Here is a 19,330-nt window from a genome sequence, read left to right as displayed (position 1 = left end):
CACCAAAATCCCATTCAGATGAACCTCTCATGCCATAGACCGTGAGTCATTTGATATTTGTGTTGCTTTTACAATTTTCTCAGTGGGAGGCCCTGTTTGTGCTGTGGAAACACTTGCTCAGTGGAGTCTCAGTAGAAGCCTGGCATAAAAAGATAATCTTTGGAAAACCATGTGATTGGTGGTTGCTTGAACATATAATGAACCTGGGAAATTATTGCTAGTACTTATTAAAGAAATTACTGTATAAAGGTATGTTCCAGGGGCAATTTGAATAATTTCTTTTTTCTTTTTAAAAGCCAGGGACAAATGCTTAGCATTTGTGTTCATTTGATGAACACAACCTATATTTTAGCTCAAAAATATTGGAAGGAAACAATTCAAAGAATGAATGGCTATGAAGTGCTGGCGAACTGGAGGAATGGTGAAAACTACATATTATAAAGGACTCTGGGGAGAGACTCAATCTATGCTTGTAAACAGATGGAATCCTTTTTCGATGTCCTTGAATAGTGTAATGAAATGGCCAGGCATGGTTTTGTTTTGGAGAAAATTACAGCCCATCCTGTCAGTAAAGATTGTACCTCCTAAACCTAATGTTTGGGGCGGCAGCAGGGAGAACAATCTTTAGGTAGTGGCACTTCCTGTGATTTTGGGCTTTACACTAATAAGTAATATTCACTAAAGTTTTGTGCACGCAGTAGGGTTAACCAGCATTTTCTCTAGAATGAAAAATATACCCCCCCTCTCCCTCTCTCCCTCTCTCTCTCTGTGTGTGTGTGTGTGTGTGTGTGTGTGTGTGTGTGTGTGTGAGAGAGAGAGAGAGAGAGAGAGAGAGATCAGGGCTGTGACAACTTCTAGTCAACTAGAAATCACATCCTGCAATAATCAGGTCTCTCATCTTCAGCTATACCTCCTGCTTCTACAGTACTCCTAAATATTTGTGCTTTTAGCTTTAAATATTGCGTTTTAATGATGTACACCACCTTTGTGTACTTGTTTTGTTCTTAAATATTGTAAGCCATGTCGGGTCCTTTTCTAAGGAGAAAGACAGGGTAAAAATAAAATAAATATATCCAGAGCATTAAGATCCCAATAGCCATCTGATGTATGAAGGTGGGAGAGTCATCAGAGCCCTTCTGAGGGAGCAAAAGAATAAAGGGTGGTCTGAGGAATGTTTAGAAGTGCTGCATTAGTAAGAAAGTAATCTATCTTTATTTGTTAAGATTTGTGGATTTTGACTTTGTGGTGAAAACCCATCAGGGTGATTAATGAGATTCAGCATTTTAAAACACTGTATTAAAATAAAGTGGCTTTCAGGCTGTAAATTTCCAACCTCAAATATCAAAAAATACTTATTTCTCAGAAGGCAGTGTATTCATTTCTCCCAATTATTTTTCCCTTTGTTGTTTTGTTTCTGTCTATAATATATCGAGCACAGTTGAAAGTTGGACTCTTTCAGATTTGAACAGATTAACTTGCTTGAATCGAAATATATATATTAAAAATTCCTTCATACAAGTTTCCCTTGGAATTTCAGCAAGAGCAGGGCAGGAGCTGTGGTGTGTAGTATGACAAGATGTAAAACCTTCCAGCGAGGTCGCCTTATAAATATTTATTCCTGCAAATTTCTTTAAAGAAATTAAATTATGTGTTCTATAGAAAAAAGACGAGAAAGGCTTTTAGTGTCACTGACTGCAAATTGAAGTCATTTGTCTAGGAGGGTCAGGTGCCACTTTATGGTAAGGATTTGTCTAAGATCCAAGTGAAGAAAGATTGATGGCACACAGAGATTGATGAAAAGAGCAATGCAATATGCATATGGAGTACTGGGTTAATTAGGAAATTTTAAACCAGAAAGTTTCCTTTGCACAAAGTGGTATGAAGCAGAAGCTGTTTCTTTTAGGACCAGGCTGGGCTGGCAGCTATGTGTATTTAGGGGTTGCTATCCTGAGATATTTTAGTGGGAAGTGGGTGAGTGTGAATACCAATGAGGAGAGTGATCTAGTGCTGCATACATTCTATTGTTAATGAGAGTTGCTTAGCCATTTTTAAGGTGAATATACATTCTTTTGTTGTCAGCTCTCTTCTCATTAACATAAACCAAAAGCTACCTGCATTTTTCATTGCTTGAAATACATTGTTGGGTTTTTTTAAAACTAGAACAATTTGTTGGATTGCATTCTTCTGCCTTCCTCACAGAGACCTCCTCTGCCAGTAATCAGATTTCTAACAAATCTCAACTGCTGCCTGAACTATTACTATTTCTCTTATACAGAGTATGAAAAAGTAAAGATTTTGCTTTCTGTCAGATTCTGCATAAATGTACATGAATAGTGCATGACACCAATAGGGCAGTATATAAATGAAATAAATAAATAATAAACCTAAACAAGCTCAATTAGATGGGTGTACTTATTGTAGAATTGAACATGGCAACCCAGCTTTTATGTAAATTCTAATAATTCAGTAAGCTGTTCTAGTTAGAAGGAACAGCTGGATTTGAGTCATTCCCTAGGAATAAAATATCCAAATATTCCAAGTATTTTTTATTTTATTGATTTTGAAGCTAGAAATAATGGTGGTAAATCAAAGTTACAGTAGGCCCATTGAATCAGTGGGGATTTGACGTATCAGTTCCTCTGTAAATTTCATTGATTCAGTGGGCCTGTTCTACTTGCAGTTTACTATGGCTTCAGCGAATGTTTTCAAATGGTAATATATGTAGGTGTTTAAGTTCTTTTAAAAGCATTTTCATTGTTACCAAAGTACATACATAACATTCAGTTCATAAAACAGCAAATCCACAGGATGAGAATGAAGGATTGCAAAGAGTGTCAATTCACTGTGATCAATTAAGCTTTTTTCCACAGTTCAGCATGTGATGCAGAAGGAGAATTGTCCTCTTTGTATAAATTTAGAATATGTGTAAATGTGAATGGACTTTGTATTAATCAAAGTCCAAAACAAAAATGTATTTGGTACTTGAGAAAGAAAATGGTGACAAAAAAAACTTGATTCATCAGAAATGTAATTTGGTCAGTTTGGCTATAAAGCCTTGCTACACTGCAGCATCTTCTCAGGCTACTAACAATTAGTGGAAATTAAGATACACTGAGCTCAGTGGGATTTGCACTATGTAAATCATAGAGGATTTCATTATTCATGCATTTTCTATAGAAGCAGAAAGACTTTCTCATATGTGGTTTTTAGCAAACAACTTGCAATGGATGCTAATATTTTAACATTTATTTTCATTTCACAGAAGCCAAAACAGAAGGACTGGCATCCTCCTGGGGGATTTATTTTAGGACTCTGGGCACTCATTATCATGGTCTTCTTTAAAACCTATGGAATCAAGCACATGAAACATGTCTTCTAGAACCTCAGAGCAACCAAGATGTCTGCAGTGAATGCATCCTTGCATGGAAAATAAAAGTTTAATGGATAAAGAGTGCTCAAGTCTCCTGCCTGCAAATTCTCATTACATTGCATTTCTCTTCCTTATTATGATCTTTACATCTTTCACTTCATATTTTGGCTTGTTTAAGACATATGTTTAATACCAGTTTAGACACAATTGTGTACGATATCACAGACCGTTCACACAAAGTCCTCCATTTGTTCTGATGACACGAACTCTCTAAGGAACAAGTGCAGGGGCATTCCAAGGTGTAGAAACAAGATTTAAATAGTGACTGACATACTGCCAGGAGGAAAATCTGTCTGCTCTACAGGCGAGGAATACAAAGTGTTTCTGTCCTGAATGGGACTGCAGAATGGATGAGATGTAGCATTAGGCCTTACTGCCACTCAGTTCTTGCAGAGCAGACACCTGAAGTCCAAGTATTTTTTGCCTTTCCCCAAACGATCAGCAACATCCAAGTTCACTTTATTGATGTTTTTTTGTTTTTTTTTTTAAGGAAAGGTCTTTGTGTGGAGGAGCAAGGTCCTACATCTTTCAGGGAAAATCTCAAGTCACACTTTGTAAGTTGTACCAAAAGCTTTTTCGCTCAGGCTGCATTGAGTGTACTGGTATTGCAGAACAGAACTTCCACATATTACTTTTGTTTACTACAGCTCACAGAAACCCCTCACAGCTAGCATATAGGATGGGGGATTTGGGGAGATGCTATTCAAAAAAACCACAAAAAAACAAAAACAAACGTATTCCACATTTGTGTGCAGAGATATTTTAAAAATATATGTAATCATCTTAGATGCACCAAGGAAGTGTGCCTTTACTATTAATTAAAAATTGTTTACCCCACCAGTGAAATGAAAGTCTTGACAGCATACAGAACCATGTTTAAGATGTCATTTTATCAATATAAACTTAAGTCACTTTGTGGACTTTTGCCGTGACATATTGAATACTTGCTCAACAGAAACAAAAATACTGTAGGGAATATTGATTTCTTCTGTTAAATACAGCCCATTAGATCAATCCTTTTACCTAGGGCAATTTTGCTTCTTAGATTCAATGAATCATATAGAATTGAATACAACAAAGGGACCAAGCAAAGACCTCCCTGAATCAACATGAAGAGCAAAACTACCCATGGCTTGAAAATATAGCCTCTTCATGTTCAGCAAGAAGACACACACCCTTAGATGTTCTAAAAGCACATTGTGTCCTGAATTCAGTATGGTAGATGAAATATGCTGTGTACTCATACATTTGCTGTGTACATAGAAGAACATGTTAGTAAAATGCTAAAGAATATATCCTGAGGCGCCTCCATCGCCGTCCATGCCATGAGGGAACAGGTCGGGTAGGTGGGACTCGTTCAGCCCTGGAAGGCAGCCCATCTAGGAGAAGGAAAACCAATTTCAAACCCCCGCTGAGGCGCCACCATCGCTGTCCATGCCATGAGGGAACAGGCCGGGTAGGTGGGACTCGTTCAGCCCTGGAAGGCAGCCCATCTAGCAGAAGGAAAACTCTGACTTCAAACCTCCACTGCCTTGTGGCTGTATCGACTGATGGAAAAGGCTTCAGAAGTCAACCTTGAGGCAAAATCTGGAGCCAGAGTCCCGGAGGCAGTTCATGTCATTCTGTCAACTCCTGTGATGTCACTGAAACCAGTTGTATTGGCTCTTGCCTTTCCATTGGACTATTTCAGTGATGTGGAGAGGGGGGATTTGCTGGTTGGGTAACAGCCTATCCTCCACATTATTTGATGTGTACAGCGTCAAAACACTAGACGCTGTTCCAAGTCCTCCATATGGAGCACGTTACCATAGTCTCTCGAGACTGAAGGATGCCTATGATATCCTGTTAAGTCTACATATTTGAAAACAAAAAGCTCTACCTTATGTTGTTTGTATTATTTATTTGTTTTTGAGGTTTAGTTTTTATTGCTGAATTAAATGCGTCCAGAGAAAAAAATGAAAGTGTACATAAGAACTGCTTGTCTCAGAACACTTTTTAGATGGGCCATAACAAGTCCTGTCAAAATACAATATGTGATGAAATTTATCCAGTCAGTCCTTAAATAGAATGGTCCCAGTATAGAAAATTGCCACATATATATAACTGCAGATCTGTATAATGAGGATGTTGGGAAAAAATGTATGTTTGTGGTGATACACCATCTGTCTATTTCAGGTGGGTATAATATAAATCTGTCCTTAAGCACTGTTGCTCTTTCACGAGTATTTCATAAGTGTGCTGCCCTATTTTGTAGAATGAAAACTGGACTATACAAAATGGAACAGACTTCAGACATTGATTCTTACCTCTGTGTGTTTAGTAGGGTTCTGTTGAGTGAGTGGAGGCGCACAGAAGAGAGGGGGAATGCATTATAGATAAAAGTAGCCTTCTACTATCAAATTCTGTTCGTTAAGAACTGAAGATGGTCGAGTAGAATCGAAAGATGCCTTCCTTCCATAAAAAGCTTCTGCTCATCAGAGAAGGCCTTTTTCTGATGTTTTAGAGCAGGATTGATTTGTCTATTACTTGGAAATGGAATAATGTACTGTAGTTCTTTCTCTCCTTCTTGATAATGTATGAAATTTATACTATAAATAGCTGGTTGCTGAGAATCAATGTATGGCCACAAAAGTTTTGATTGTATGATATTCATGATGACTGGACAGCTAAAGTACAATAAGTGTGAAATAGGCTTTTATGTCTTCAGGTAAAAGAAAACTTTTTCAAAATAGATGGTCTTGCAATGTTTTTGGTTTTGTCTATGAAAAATAGGCTTCTCAGACATTGACCCAGACCCATGAATTCAGTTCACTTTAAAAATGAAGCAATACAGAAATGGTCACTGGAATGTAAGTTAAAAATAGTGTATATTTTGAACTGTATACAGTGTTGTCTGAACTTCTCTTTAAAGAACTTTCAATGTAACATTGTGGCATTCGGTCTCTCTTCCCTCCACTTTCCAAATTATTGTGTTTTTAAATATAATAAATAAATCTATTTTATGGACAGAAGTCAGTCATATCGGAAAATAGACAGGTAACATGAAATTAGCAGTCTTCCTTCAGTTGTTATTAAACTCTTCTCATTTCCACTTCATGGGCCTCGTCAACCCCTGTTGCTTAACTTAAAAACTGTCCATCTGAGTAAAAGCAGCAGACTTTGGATGGATTCTGGGGAAACATAAAGATACAAGTCAAGACGTCCTTCTGAAAAGATAATCTGCTTAGGGAAAAGAAGCAATTAGGTGGGTTATTAAAATGCAATTTATGAAACGGAAAAAGCAGTAAGTATGCCGGCAAAGCTGATTAACAGAGGTGAGGAAAGCAATTAGATTGAAATGCAGCAATCCATGCTCAATGAGTTTTGAGGGTAAGATTTCTTTGTGCACAGGCTATTGGATTGTAACATTCACTATCTTTTCTGATGCCTAGAGTGCTCAGTAGTCTAATACTCAGGGCTCTTTTATTAACTAGGATGAGGTATATGAAAGGATGCTGGTGAAATCTCCTGCCACTAAACCTTGGTTGCTGTACTGAGCAGGCTCAGGGGCCATGGAATGCTGAGCGATGGGGAACATGGGTATGGAAAACAAGGGAGAGTCAAAGGAGAGGTAATGCGGTGGAGTATCCTGGAAGGAAGCATGGCTGGCATGGCAGCGTTTGGCTGAAATCCCAATTGTTTCCCTTTTTCTTTGGGCATCATTAAATGAAGTTTATCAGTAGAGCAAGTACATTTTTTACTGTAGTAAATGAAATGGGCAGGTAAGGTAGTATGATGAATGTATCCCATTTGCCTTAATATTACATGGCACTACCATTCATATCATTGGGTGTAAAATGCATGTTAACAGCCAAGTAACATATCAAGATGATATCACTATCATCTCTGTATCCCCCCCCCAATGATAGTCTTTGGCCTGGTGAATAAAAGGCCTCTAATGTCCAATACAATAAGGTTTTAAAAAATGGAAACTGGCATTGGTGTTGATTTCTCTTCTTCTGCTGCTGCTGATTTGTGGAGAAATGGAACCTTGTCAGTTTCAGTTTGGGTTAGTACCTCTAAATAATACATGGGCCAGAATTCTATTGATGTGTGCATAAAGTTTGTGTTGCTTGCCACTGTGAACTGCAGCTAATTGATGAGCTGCTGTGATAACATCCCCAATTATGCACCGTGTCGATTAGTGGCAGTCAGACTGGCAAGTGACACAAAGCTTACGCGAGCACAAATAGGATTCTGACCATAGTTTAAATTTTTTGTTATAGGTTGGATTTAACGGAAGATCTGTATTTGTGCCTAGAGCGGTAGTGTTCATGGAAGACCTACTTATGCTTCTGTAAATAGCTTTGAGAAGAATCCTATGCGGGAAAAGTAAACACTTAAAAGAGTCTGCTTTGAGTGCATCAGTTTTCACAAGCTTCGTATCATATACTTCCTCCCTGCAGAGGGAGTATTGGGATGCTTTTAAAAGGGAAAAAATGGAAGAAAGAAAAGGCAAGCCAACCCCTGGTGCAATTCAAAGCTCTCCTCATGCGAGTTATCTTTTGCCCGAGAAGGAAAGCCATTGTAAGGTGAAAAGAGATGGGCCACCCACCCACCCTAGTATTACAACTATTAATACTGGAAGGTGTCCAGAATGTCTTTAGACACTAGTGCCCAACATCCTGCCCCCAAGAAAAGGAAGAAAGAAGTGAGGTGGCTGAGAGAAATAAGGAGAGATGGGGTGATAATCTACAGGGAGGTTCGGAGGCACAATGTGATACAGCTTTCCTTTTAGAGAGCCATATTTTCCAAAACACAGGAAGTAATGATTCTACATCCTGCAATCAAGTCATTGGAGGTAAGGTAGCGATGGAATGTCTATTTAAAGGAATGTTTTCAAACTTTGGGTTCCCTCCCACTCAAATTCCTGCATTAAATAAAACCACTTATTCTTCAGGGACAAGGTTGGGGCTACTGTCATATATTAATAACAGGATATAAAGTGTTGCCTGAAAGCTGTACTGGGGGATAAAATTTTAATAAAGTTCTTTTCTTTGATAGGGAAGTAACTTCAGATAGTAATTCTCAATCTTGGGCCTTCCAAAGCTTTTTTGGCTTCCAACAGCAAAAGGTCCAGTCCAACCTGGCAAGTGGAAAATTCAGGTATAGAAAAATAGAGCACAACACAGTCAGGTTCTCAGTTTTCTGTCCTTGAAAGGTGAATGCAAAAGACACCTTTAAGTGTCAATGTAATGCTGAATTTCTAAAAATGGTAACTGCTTATGGGGGGGAAACACTGCAAAAAATGCTATAGTGACCTACATTTCAAGATACTCACCTCTTTATTACTGTTTCACATGTGTTACTTTCATTCATCTGAAAGTTTAAATTGTGCATCTTTGCTATCCTCGTGCATTAGTACACAAAATTGCCTCAAAATGGGTTTTTTCAAGGCTATGCTAAGATTGTAGTAATCCAAGCTCTCTGCTCATGAATAGCCAACATGATGGTTGAGTTAACAAGACAAACATTAATGATACCTTGCAAAAGAAAGTAAAAGCAGCTCTGAAAATAAGTACATTTTCTCCATCCACCCTACCTCCAGCGTTCAATCCACTTTTTTCTTAGCTTCTGCCACCTCCTTTACATCTGACAATAACCAAGTTACCGTATTTTTCACTCCATAAGACGCACCTTTCCATAAGATGCACCAATTTTTAGGAGAAGAAAACAGGAAAATATAATCTGTTTTCTTCGCTCCATAAGACGCAAAGACTTTCGTTTTGTGGGGGAAAAGTGTGTCATGGTAGGAAAAATACGGTAAATCAAAACAAACTCTGTACTGATGTCTGTGAATACTATTACCACCTTTTAGCTGCAGAGAAGTGGGTTACCCTTATTTCAGAAGAACATATGATCTTCATGACAGTCAAATGCCTATGTCCAGGCTGTTGGTTTACAAACTCTGGATTCAATTTCTGTGTGATTTGCCATGGATGGTGATTGTGTAATAATATGTTTTAATAACCACCTTGATTTTCTGGGAAACGCTTGGACTGTTGCAGTTCATGTCCATATCCTGAAACATAAATTTCATAGAACGCAAAGAGACTCAAAGTTTCTTCCATTGCATTCAAGACATCTCAACATTTACTTAGCTTTGGCTACATCATATTGCTGGTTTCCTTCTTGTTTAGGTTATGGATTACCTCATCATGCTTTTTTGAAACAATGTCAGAGCAAAGCCCTGACAAGATGCTGGAGATCCAGTGGCCTGGACCACTAAACTCTTTCTCCCACAATGCCACTTCCCCATTCTTCAAAGCTATTAGGTTCATCTGAGAGTTAGTCAGTAACTCTCTACAGAAATCATAATTGGAAAGTACTCACGTCTCATCCTTTTGTTTGGTTTTGAACCAACGGTCTTGAATGAGGCCCCACATATATGAAAACAAGTCCCTGCAGTAGGACTCCTGTCTCAATTTCAGGAGCCATAGAGGAATTGTCTTCAACAAGAGTAATCCTTTTGATCCCTTTAACTGAAGGCAGAACATAAGACTCAGTCCTCCCACTTCTAACTCTCCTAAATAGCCGCTCAATAGGATTATTGCTTTTTGAAGAGAAGCTTCCTTTGTAAAACAGACTGTAGCAACTGAGCACTATTTTGATGCCTTTTAAAATACAAGCCAGAGCACCCTAACTAACAAATGGAATCAAGTGACAAGTCAATCTTGCTGCCAGCACCATTTTCTATTTAGTGTACAGGACCACAATCATGTCTTGCAGCCATATACTTCTCAAAATCTCTTCTATTCAACTGATGACAGAAATGCTAAGTGTGAGACAACCATGGTAGCAGTGGAGCCTTTGCAATCTATAATTAAATCTTTTCCAGTGACATGAAAGATGACCTGTAAATGATCAGTACCTCAATAAGGTATTGATAACATTCCATTGAAACTAACACGGCTTGGGACTCATATATCGCTTGGACCACCACGGCCTATAGAAGCCCCTGTGCCAACCGAGGTTGTCTGGGATTACCCCATTAAAGACACAAACTGTTAAAAGCTATTTTCCTAATGTATTAGGAAAAGATCTGTTCATGTCCCCCCATCATGTTCTAGAACCCTTTCTGAGTCCCTACAAAATATGATGTGCTTGCAGGGATTCAGGAGGTGATGCAAGGCAGAACTCCTTCAGCAGTCCTTAATTTTGAACCATTGGCATGTGGCAGTGTGCAATTGGTAAAATAATCCTTGGCAAAAACTTTGAACAAATGCGTTGGCTTCTAGCATTACTGAGGTGGAAGGACAAATAACTTTGCAAATGGAAGTCCTCTTTATTCACAAGCCAGGTATAATCCCACAAAAAAACACAAAGTGCACATATCCATATACAGAATTATTAGTGCCATTCAGCCTGATATGCAAGAACAAGAAAACCTGTAGGCATGTCAAAGAAACTGGCACATTATCATATTCAGTGTAAGATCAATATAATTTGTTGGTCTCAAGAACTGAACCATACAGTCTGCTTTCTGTACTTCCAAATAATATGCTGTTGGACTTTGGGACAGAAACTACTTTTGCATTTACCTCCCTTCTTTCAGCAGCTGCTTATTTATACAAAAACCTGTATTTACAAAAGAACTGGGCTCTGCCAATCCCAGAGAAGGCTGCAGTCAAACTTCATTGCTTTCATTATGTTTCCCCACATACGTATACTTTCCTCCTGTGTGTTCCATGTGGTTTATGTGTCACACTGAAATGGTTACCTTTTAAACCAGGAGTGGCCAAGGCACAGCCCCTCCAGATGTTGTTGAACTACAACTCCCATTAGTCCTAATGAACATGGCCAGTGGTGAGAAATGCTAAGCAATATTGTCCAGCAGCATCAGGAAGGTGGCACTTTGCTCACTCCTGCCTTAAACAGTGCAACCATACTGGAGAAAACTCCACTAAGTTCTATGGGATTTACTCCCACATAATATTCCAATACATTCTTAAGCCCAAAAGCATCTATGAAAAGCCATGTGCATAAGGCCCATTGTGTTGCAGTTTTTCTTCTCCAGCAGGCGATCCTTTGTGTGGCCAGCTGTGCAACCACTGCATGACTGATCACCTGAAGAAGTGCCTTCCAAAGTAGGGGAACACAACTGCCCTTATGAGGGTCCATAATTGAACAGGCTTCTGGTTTTAAAATGCCACAGACGTCTCAGTGGTATATTGAGTTCCATTAATGGGAAGTCCTGCTAGCAAAATGACACAATATCATGTTGCATGCACAAACCCTGCTGATGGCAAGTGGAAGGCAGGTTTTCTTTGTGGAGATCACTGCCTTGTGAAATGGCAGAACTTGTCCCATCAGGAAAAGAGCTCAGTAGGATACTAGCCCTGCTTGTTTCTGCTGCACAACCCACATAGTGTTTATAGAATGGGAACCTAAAAGGTCTAGTCTGCATGTGGCAAGCACACCAAAACCACCTAGCAAGTCACTGGAAAGTCATTTTTGCCCGGAACATCTTTTGATTAGGTGGAGCTCTAGGCCAGCCTGCTTCGGTATGGAAAATGAGTTATGCCAAATACCAGGGGACTAAAAGCAATCTGGATATGGAAAGTCCTAAATTGGTCCTCCACATTTCCGTTAATTGTGTGCATGAAGCCAGAGATTACTTCAGGAGGCATCATTCACTACCGCATCACTTGAGGATGTGCTTCCTGTCGGACGGCTTGATGCTGGAACATAGCCGAAGAATTAAAAAATTAAAAAAATTAAATACACCAACTTCCAGATCAAATATTAATTACATGCTAGATAGAATCAATCCTATATTTCAAAGAGAAAAATGTATAAACAAGAAGCTGGGCCTTCAACCAGCAGCAATATAAATCCTCAGTTTTGGAAGGATTATGAAAGATAAATAACCATATCATTGTGAAATAGAAAAATACTGGATTGCATTAAAAACCTCCACTAAGTAAATTGTTAAATGTCACTATGAAAACCCAGTGGCAATGTGCCTTAAAAACAAGATGAATTCTGCATCTTATAAGAGGTTTCTTTGCCTTTTGCTTCTTTTTAACAAATCACATACATAGATGCATGTTCATTAGACAGAAGTTAACATATTTGCTTAAGATACACAGCTGGATACCAAATGTCCTTCGAATGGCATTCCTTTGCAATAACTTCCTGAATACTGTACCAGTTTTCATCTGCACACCCTGATAACCTTTCTTCTTTAGGTTGGCTTGCTGCATATTGTCCTCTGAAGCCACAGATACAGTAGGTGATTGTAGGTTACAGCCTTGTGAGATTTGTTTTCCCCTTCTTCTCAGAATACCAGTTTAGTCTTAACATGATTTAGAGGAAGTGATTCTGGTTTCCAGTCTGGCTGAAAAAAGTGAATATTGAATGTCCGGGCCCAGTTCTCAAACACTCGCTTCTCTGTGATAAAACGATGGTGACTGCCCTTTCTTCCCCGTTCGTGTGAAAGATACATCGTGCATTCATCAAGTCCCAGAGGTTCATAATAATGGTAAGGTACTGAAAGATGCTTAGGATCCCTGCATAAAGACAGATGGAACAGTTGGAAGTTATAGATGTTACTTATGTTACTGACTGCAAAGAAGTACCATTGGAACTAGCAAACTGATGGACTCAAAATCCTCTTTTCATTTCCTTTTTCCTGTTTTTCCAGCTGAAGCTACATTTGGAAAATTCTTGTAAAAACTTATTTAAGCAGTACTGAAATTATTTTACCTAATCTAAGCTAGATATTGGTAATCTAAAGGAAGTTGACCCTTCTGAGATGTCCCAGACTGCTTACACTGGGCATGTAAAGGTTGACAACTTTCATATCTAACTTTGTATTAAGAACAAAACTGCAGAGGTATTCATGAAGGATGAATGGGATTGCCAAATAGGAAGCTGATCCTAGCCTGTTCATTTGGTGACTCACATTCATATGGAAATCCTGCCAGAATGTCATGTATGATAAAAGCAAGCCCCATTATAACCCCTAGCTGTATCCTGTCAATCAACCATTGCTGCATGGCTTTTAACTGAAATGGAACTCAGTTAGCAAAGGAAATAATTTTTAAACAATAGTCACTTTAAATAATACATCTACCTTTGAATATTACAACTTGAGTCTTGGAAAAAGCTGTAGCTCTCAACCCCTTCTATTCTGCAAGGTATGTATAATTCAGTCTAGGCACACAGAACATTCATGCCCAAATGATGCTAATTTTAGCCAAGAACTGGTTCAAATTGCTTTTTCTCTCTGTATCAGCTATACTTCCTTAAAGTGGAAAGTATCTGCATGTAAATTCCAAAAAATATTGATTGAACTGCACTCAAGCTTGATTATTTCTTTTAAGCCTGTAGCTTGGATACAGTTTGCCTCATCACACCACAGACACATCCAATTCCAATAAATAAAAATGAGACAAAATAAAGTCAGCCTGGCAGAATGAAACAAGCACAAAAATGACCACTGCAAAAGGAGAAACAAGGGGAACAATGTGAAACATGTCTGATTCTGTAGTCCCCCCCAATGTAACGTACAGCAGTGTGTTTTCATAAATACCACAGTTACAAAAAGAACATTGTTGCGAGAATGGAAGTTTAATAAATATAAAAATCAGCATTAACTTGAGGTACATCACCAGTAATTAGTAACAACAGTAATTCACAGTAGCAAATTGTTAATTTTTTCATTGGTTAATGTGTAACGCCAAACTGAATTGCAATTCCTTATTTTGTTACCTAACCACTCTTAATATTTTATTATTTCTATAAGTGCCCGTTTACCACCAGAATTAAAGCTGTCTTTTGCCCTGTTCTAGTCTAGTCTATTTATATCCTGCCTTTCTCGCCAAACAGGGACTGAATATATCTCATGTTGGTGCACACAGCACAAAGCTAGGACGTTGCCAGGAAATGCAAAAGCCATAACAGACGTGCATTGCAATCAAGAATGGTCTTGTGTAGTGTTTTAATTTTATTCTGATATACTCAAGGGGAAAAAAACAGTTTTAATATTAATGTTTTAAAACTTGCTGTACAGAACTGTTGAAAATGTATATAGCTCTTTATATATGGAACTAGACATTATAATGAAAAAGGATATACATGCATTTAATTATAAAAAATGTAACAGACATCTGTTTAGATTATTGTACCAAAATTCCATTTTAAACATTGTAATGGGGCAATGATTTCTATATACTGTATTAATTTTTTTAAAAAAATTATATTCTACCCTTTCAAGAGGTAAGACTTCTGATACAGCTGGTGCTTCACTAAAGTCTAAACAACAACAACAACAACAACAACAACAACAACAACAACAACAACAACAACAACAACAACAACAACAATATGCCATGTCAAGTTAATTCTGACTTATGCTGACCCTTTTCAGAGTTTTTCAGGTAGATAATATTCAGAAGGGGTTTACCCTTCCCTTCTTCTAGGGGTACCCAAGGACCATGAAAGGTGTCCAAGGCCACAAGTTGGCTCTATAATACAGAAGTAAAAAGGAAGTGGAAGGGGAAAGCAAACAGAATTCTTTGAGCTGAGTTGGAATGGCCCTCTTTCTCCAGCCTGATGGAACGCGAAAATGTCCTAGACGTGAAATGGGACCCATGCAGCCCTCCAGATGCTGTTGGACTGCAACTCCTAAGGCTCCTCATCATTGCCTGTGCCAAGTCGAGATGACATTTTGGACATCTGGTTCAATGTTCCCCTTGCCCCCAGCTTTAGACTGATGTGTTTATTCAATGCCATAAAATGGATAAGGATGCCCTGACCCAAGGAAGAATGATCTGATTGTGGATAGGGCTCGATGCATCGATTTCCTTCCTGGATTTAGTTACTTCAAGAGAGTTCTTCTTGTTTTCGGCTAGCTGTACATGGGTGCCGTTTCACACACATCGGGCAGCTGCCCACTGCACAAAAAGCAGGTGGTCTGCTGATCATCCACCCCCATCTATATTATAAGAAACACAAGGGTGCTACTCTGCTTTGTGTTCTTTTCTTTTCCATCTTCATAATGTCACGTACAGCCAGATATTTAGGATGTCAACTTCCAGTAGTGCCAGGTAACATAATCAATGTGCAAGGGTCCTGGGAGGTGTACTCCAAAACACATGGAAGGCGTGAGGTTGGTGGCAAAGACTGGACTAAGATAAACGATGTTGTAAATGATATTGTGACTTTATCTTCACTGGCAACAGTCAGACGTGATGGGATACAGTAGTGGAAGAATGTACAGTATGATGAGGTCACATCATGTGTAGAGCATTACCTGACACACTCCAAGAAAACACAAGACTTGTGGGAGCTCTGTGAGTTTGCCATGTCTTGTTTCACTCAGAAGAGCCCCTCCAGTGGTGGAAAGGGACTGAATTTTCTCAGCCAAGTGTTTAAATAATGCAGCCTCTAGTTACAGTGGACCCTTGACTTACAGACGGCTTGACTTACAGACTTTTTGAGTTACAGACTTCTCTGGCCGCAAAATTTAGGTTTGACTTGCAGCCTGAGAATTGACTTACAGACCAGAAAAAAACCAAAATGGAACAAAAACGGCCTGTTACGGGATTAATCGGTTTTCAATGCACTGTAGGTCAATGGAGACTTGACCTACAGACTTTTTGACTTGAGAACCGCCTTCCAATATGGATTAAGTTCTCAAGTCAAGACCCCACTGTATAGCTAATGGAAGAAGCATCTGAAATTCTCTTAACTACAAAAAAACACAACCATATAGATGAACTGAAAAAAAATCATTAGATTTTAACAGCTACACAGGGATCCTACTAGATCTAACCTGTAGAAATAATCTACCCTCACCCATCTCAAAACCTTGAAGTAGTGGCTACACGGTGATCTCTGTATCTTGGGCCAGATGGCAGTCCCCCTTTAAACAGAACTGGGATAAATTTAAGAATTTTATGACTCTAATTTGAATAGCCCAGGTTAAGAATAGTGTGTTAACTCCCCACTTTGCAATTAAATTTTGATGCTGGCAAATGAAATGCATGAGCAATTTATATGGGGCAGTTGAAAGTCATCCTCATTTATTAATATTAAAACAGATGCTACTTTACTACTCTGTGATACTGGACATTAATCAGTGCTTTGTCAGAGTTAACATTCTTATTAATATCACTGCCAGGAGGTATTTATAGATGGCAGTTTGTAAAACATGCAAGCATTTTCTGAAGTCACTGTGCAATATTCAGTTCTTCTGATAGTATATATACTTAGAGCAGTGTTTACAGTACCAGTAATAGGCACAGGAGGAAAAAAAGCTACCCCAGTGTCCCTCTTCCATGCATCAGGGTGAGCATAGCACTCTTGCAGAAATGTATGTGCTACTTGTGGGATAGAAGTATTATTTCATCTTTGTGGAGAAATTACATTTCGAATTCTTATTATCATGAAAATAATGATCAGGAAAATGATGGATAATCATAATAGGAAAAGATTTAGGGCTTTTATATTTGTCCCTACATCTCCCACCTAGCCCAAGAGCTCAGTCCTAAGATATCTAAAAGGCAGCTCAGTGCAAAATGTGTCAGCCAGGTCAGTAGAAAAGTAAATGATGTGTACATCTAGTTCCCTTTCCATGTTAGGGGACAATGGAAAGTTGCTCGCAGTATCATAAACAGGGACCAGAACTTCTAGTGGAAAGTTTCATCCAGCTTTATGCTAAAAGTTCTAGGGTGGTTGGGTTGATAATCTCCAAGGTTAGGGTGTATGCATTGAGAAATGATATCTGGGATTTTTCCAGCTGCTAGAGCCAATGATCTTATCAAAATGCTGTTGGGGTGTGGAATGGAGAGATGACCCAGGAGGCTGAAGGGACAGTTCCTAAGTGCATTCCCTCAAGACACACAGTGCAGCTTCCTTTTCTCAGGAGCTTTAAACAGTCAAGCAGTTTGATAGACAACTAGCACAATGTGGGAGAAAACGTGAATCCTTACCGCAAGCAGCTTACAGTCTGAGTGAGGAGGATGTCTTATCACTGTCTGAAGAGATGCCCCCTCCCCATTCACACCACAGGCTGCACTGGCCATAGGCAGGAACTCATTATAATGCTTGTGATCATGGCAGCAAAGAAGCTGTTTGTCAGCACAGCATCATCCAGCTGTTTCAGGTGGAGAGGGGGCATCATACTCCAAGCCTCACAGTAGTGTCAGTGGTGTCAAGCTACTATGATAAATTTGGAGAGCAGTGAGAGCAGCCTTTGTGATAGTAACTGAAGGGATCCACTCACTCAGGTTAGATGATGAGTTTAATCTGGTTTAGCCCAGGGATGTGGACGAGTTGGGTGGACAAGCGAATCCACTAGCTTGTTTATTGTACTCCCTGTGAGGCTGGAACAAGATGCCAGAGAGAATTGCCAATAGTGTGGTGGAGACTATGAACATGTCTTTGAAAGACGGCTGGGCTCTAAGTAATCTAAGTGAAAGTGATGTAAGAGAGACCAAAGAAGCTACAGTTCAGTTCTGTCACTCTAAATAACTATTGACCATCTTTCAGTCATCCTAGAATAGGTAGCAGCTGTATATACGCTTTCTTGGATGAAGCCGATTATGTGGTTCTTTCCAATCTGGTTGTAAACTACCTTGTTCCTTGAAAATGCCTTTAGCAGATGAACCATCTCAAGAAACAGACAGGGCAGAGAGCACCCCCTTTTGGATCTTGTGAGCCCCTCAGTCATGGAATCCTTCCAGGCGTGTTTGGCTAATATGGAACTGAAAGGTACAATCTGGCAAGGGCTCTAATCTTCCTTGGCTCGGCATTAACAGGGATGGTGCTGGATGATTGCTGCTCCTTTTTCTGCTTTGTTCCTTATACTTGTTCACATCGACACAAAGACATTGGGGAGATTCATCTGGGACTGTAGGGTTAGAGCTTGCCACAATATTGTTGATAACCCAACAATCTCTCTCTTTAAACTGATGCCATGGGTGTTGTGTGGATGCCCTGAATCATTGCCTGGTTGGTTCACAACAGTGAACATAGTGACAGACCGGATGTGGTTTAAGTAGATAAAGCTCAATACAGACAATGTGGTTCTGTTACTTTTTCTGCATAGGACCTCTCTCAGGTGAACCAAACACCTCATCAGATGGCTGCTGTGGCCAGGATTCCCTTTGTCTAGTCATACCCCTGCCTGGAGAAGACAAATTTGATCATACTGATCTATCCCTTCACCTCATCCTATCACCAAGAGAGAGGCTCGGTGGGGAAAGGGCCTTTTCTGTGGCAGCACCCTAATTTATAAAACAATGTCCCTGAAGAGGTCAGATTAGTCCCATTTTTGTTTAGTTACAGGTACAGTACTTCATACAGACTTCCATTTAGACTAATTTTTGATGAGTGTTAAATAGCCTTCTGGATGTTTAAAAGTAGCTTGCTGTGACTATTTGGATACAACATTGCTTTTACAGTTACACTATTGCCTTAGGAGCCCTATTAGGCTAGAAATTTTTTATCAGGAGTGCCCATTAATTTTAATGTATTATTATTTGGATGCCATGACAGAAAATTCTGGGAAGGAAGAAGCATATTCTCAGTGACTGTTAGTCAACTTAGGAACTCCCACAGGATACTAACTAAAACCTTTAGAATGATTTACAGACATTGTAATGTAATCTGTATTTGAGACTTGGGGTGAAGTCAATAGAGAGTTGGAAGTGTTAGCGTACCTAATTGTTTAGTTGTTAATTGTGTGTGTGTGTGTGTGTGTGTGTGTGTGTGTGTGTGTGTGTGTGACAGAGAAAGGAAGAAGATCTTTCATTTACTTATTTCCGCAAGCTAATTGGGGTGAAGCAAAGTATAAATGGAAATGAAATGTAATTTGAAGTCTATTTTAAGATAGTTCCAATGATTCTAACC

General features: G+C 39.1%; 2 protein-coding genes across 6 annotated transcripts in view; one reads left to right on the top strand and one right to left on the bottom strand.

Annotated features, from left to right (window-relative positions):
* The window catches only part of PIGK (phosphatidylinositol glycan anchor biosynthesis class K), a 148,181-nt gene extending 144,727 nt beyond the window's left edge, over positions 1 to 3,454 (top strand). For all 4 annotated transcript variants that reach the window (XR_012086459.2, XR_012086458.2, XM_020794705.3 and 1 more), the window contains one exon: positions 3,263 to 3,454. Coding sequence is in view for 2 of the 4 variants with exons in the window: in XM_020794702.3 (XP_020650361.3) it covers positions 3,263 to 3,379 (117 nt within the window). In the remaining 2 variants the exon portion in view is untranslated. The remainder of the gene's footprint in view (positions 1 to 3,262) is intronic.
* Positions 3,455 to 5,577: 2,123 nt separating this feature from the next.
* The window catches only part of ST6GALNAC5 (ST6 N-acetylgalactosaminide alpha-2,6-sialyltransferase 5), a 110,900-nt gene continuing 97,147 nt past the window's right edge, over positions 5,578 to 19,330 (bottom strand). The window contains exon 5 of one of the 2 annotated variants that reach the window (XM_072997819.2): positions 5,578 to 6,600. In XM_072997819.2, the coding sequence (XP_072853920.1) occupies positions 6,555 to 6,600 (46 nt within the window). In that variant the 3' untranslated portion in view covers positions 5,578 to 6,554. Of the gene's footprint in view, positions 6,601 to 10,734; positions 12,982 to 19,330 lie in introns of those variants that run through there. The other variant, XM_020794707.3, reaches the window with a different exon arrangement.

Source organism: Pogona vitticeps, chromosome 4, assembly GCF_051106095.1.
Source record: "Pogona vitticeps strain Pit_001003342236 chromosome 4, PviZW2.1, whole genome shotgun sequence".
Lineage (NCBI taxonomy): Eukaryota > Metazoa > Chordata > Lepidosauria > Squamata > Agamidae > Pogona > Pogona vitticeps.
This window is presented reverse-complemented; position numbering and strand designations above follow the sequence as displayed.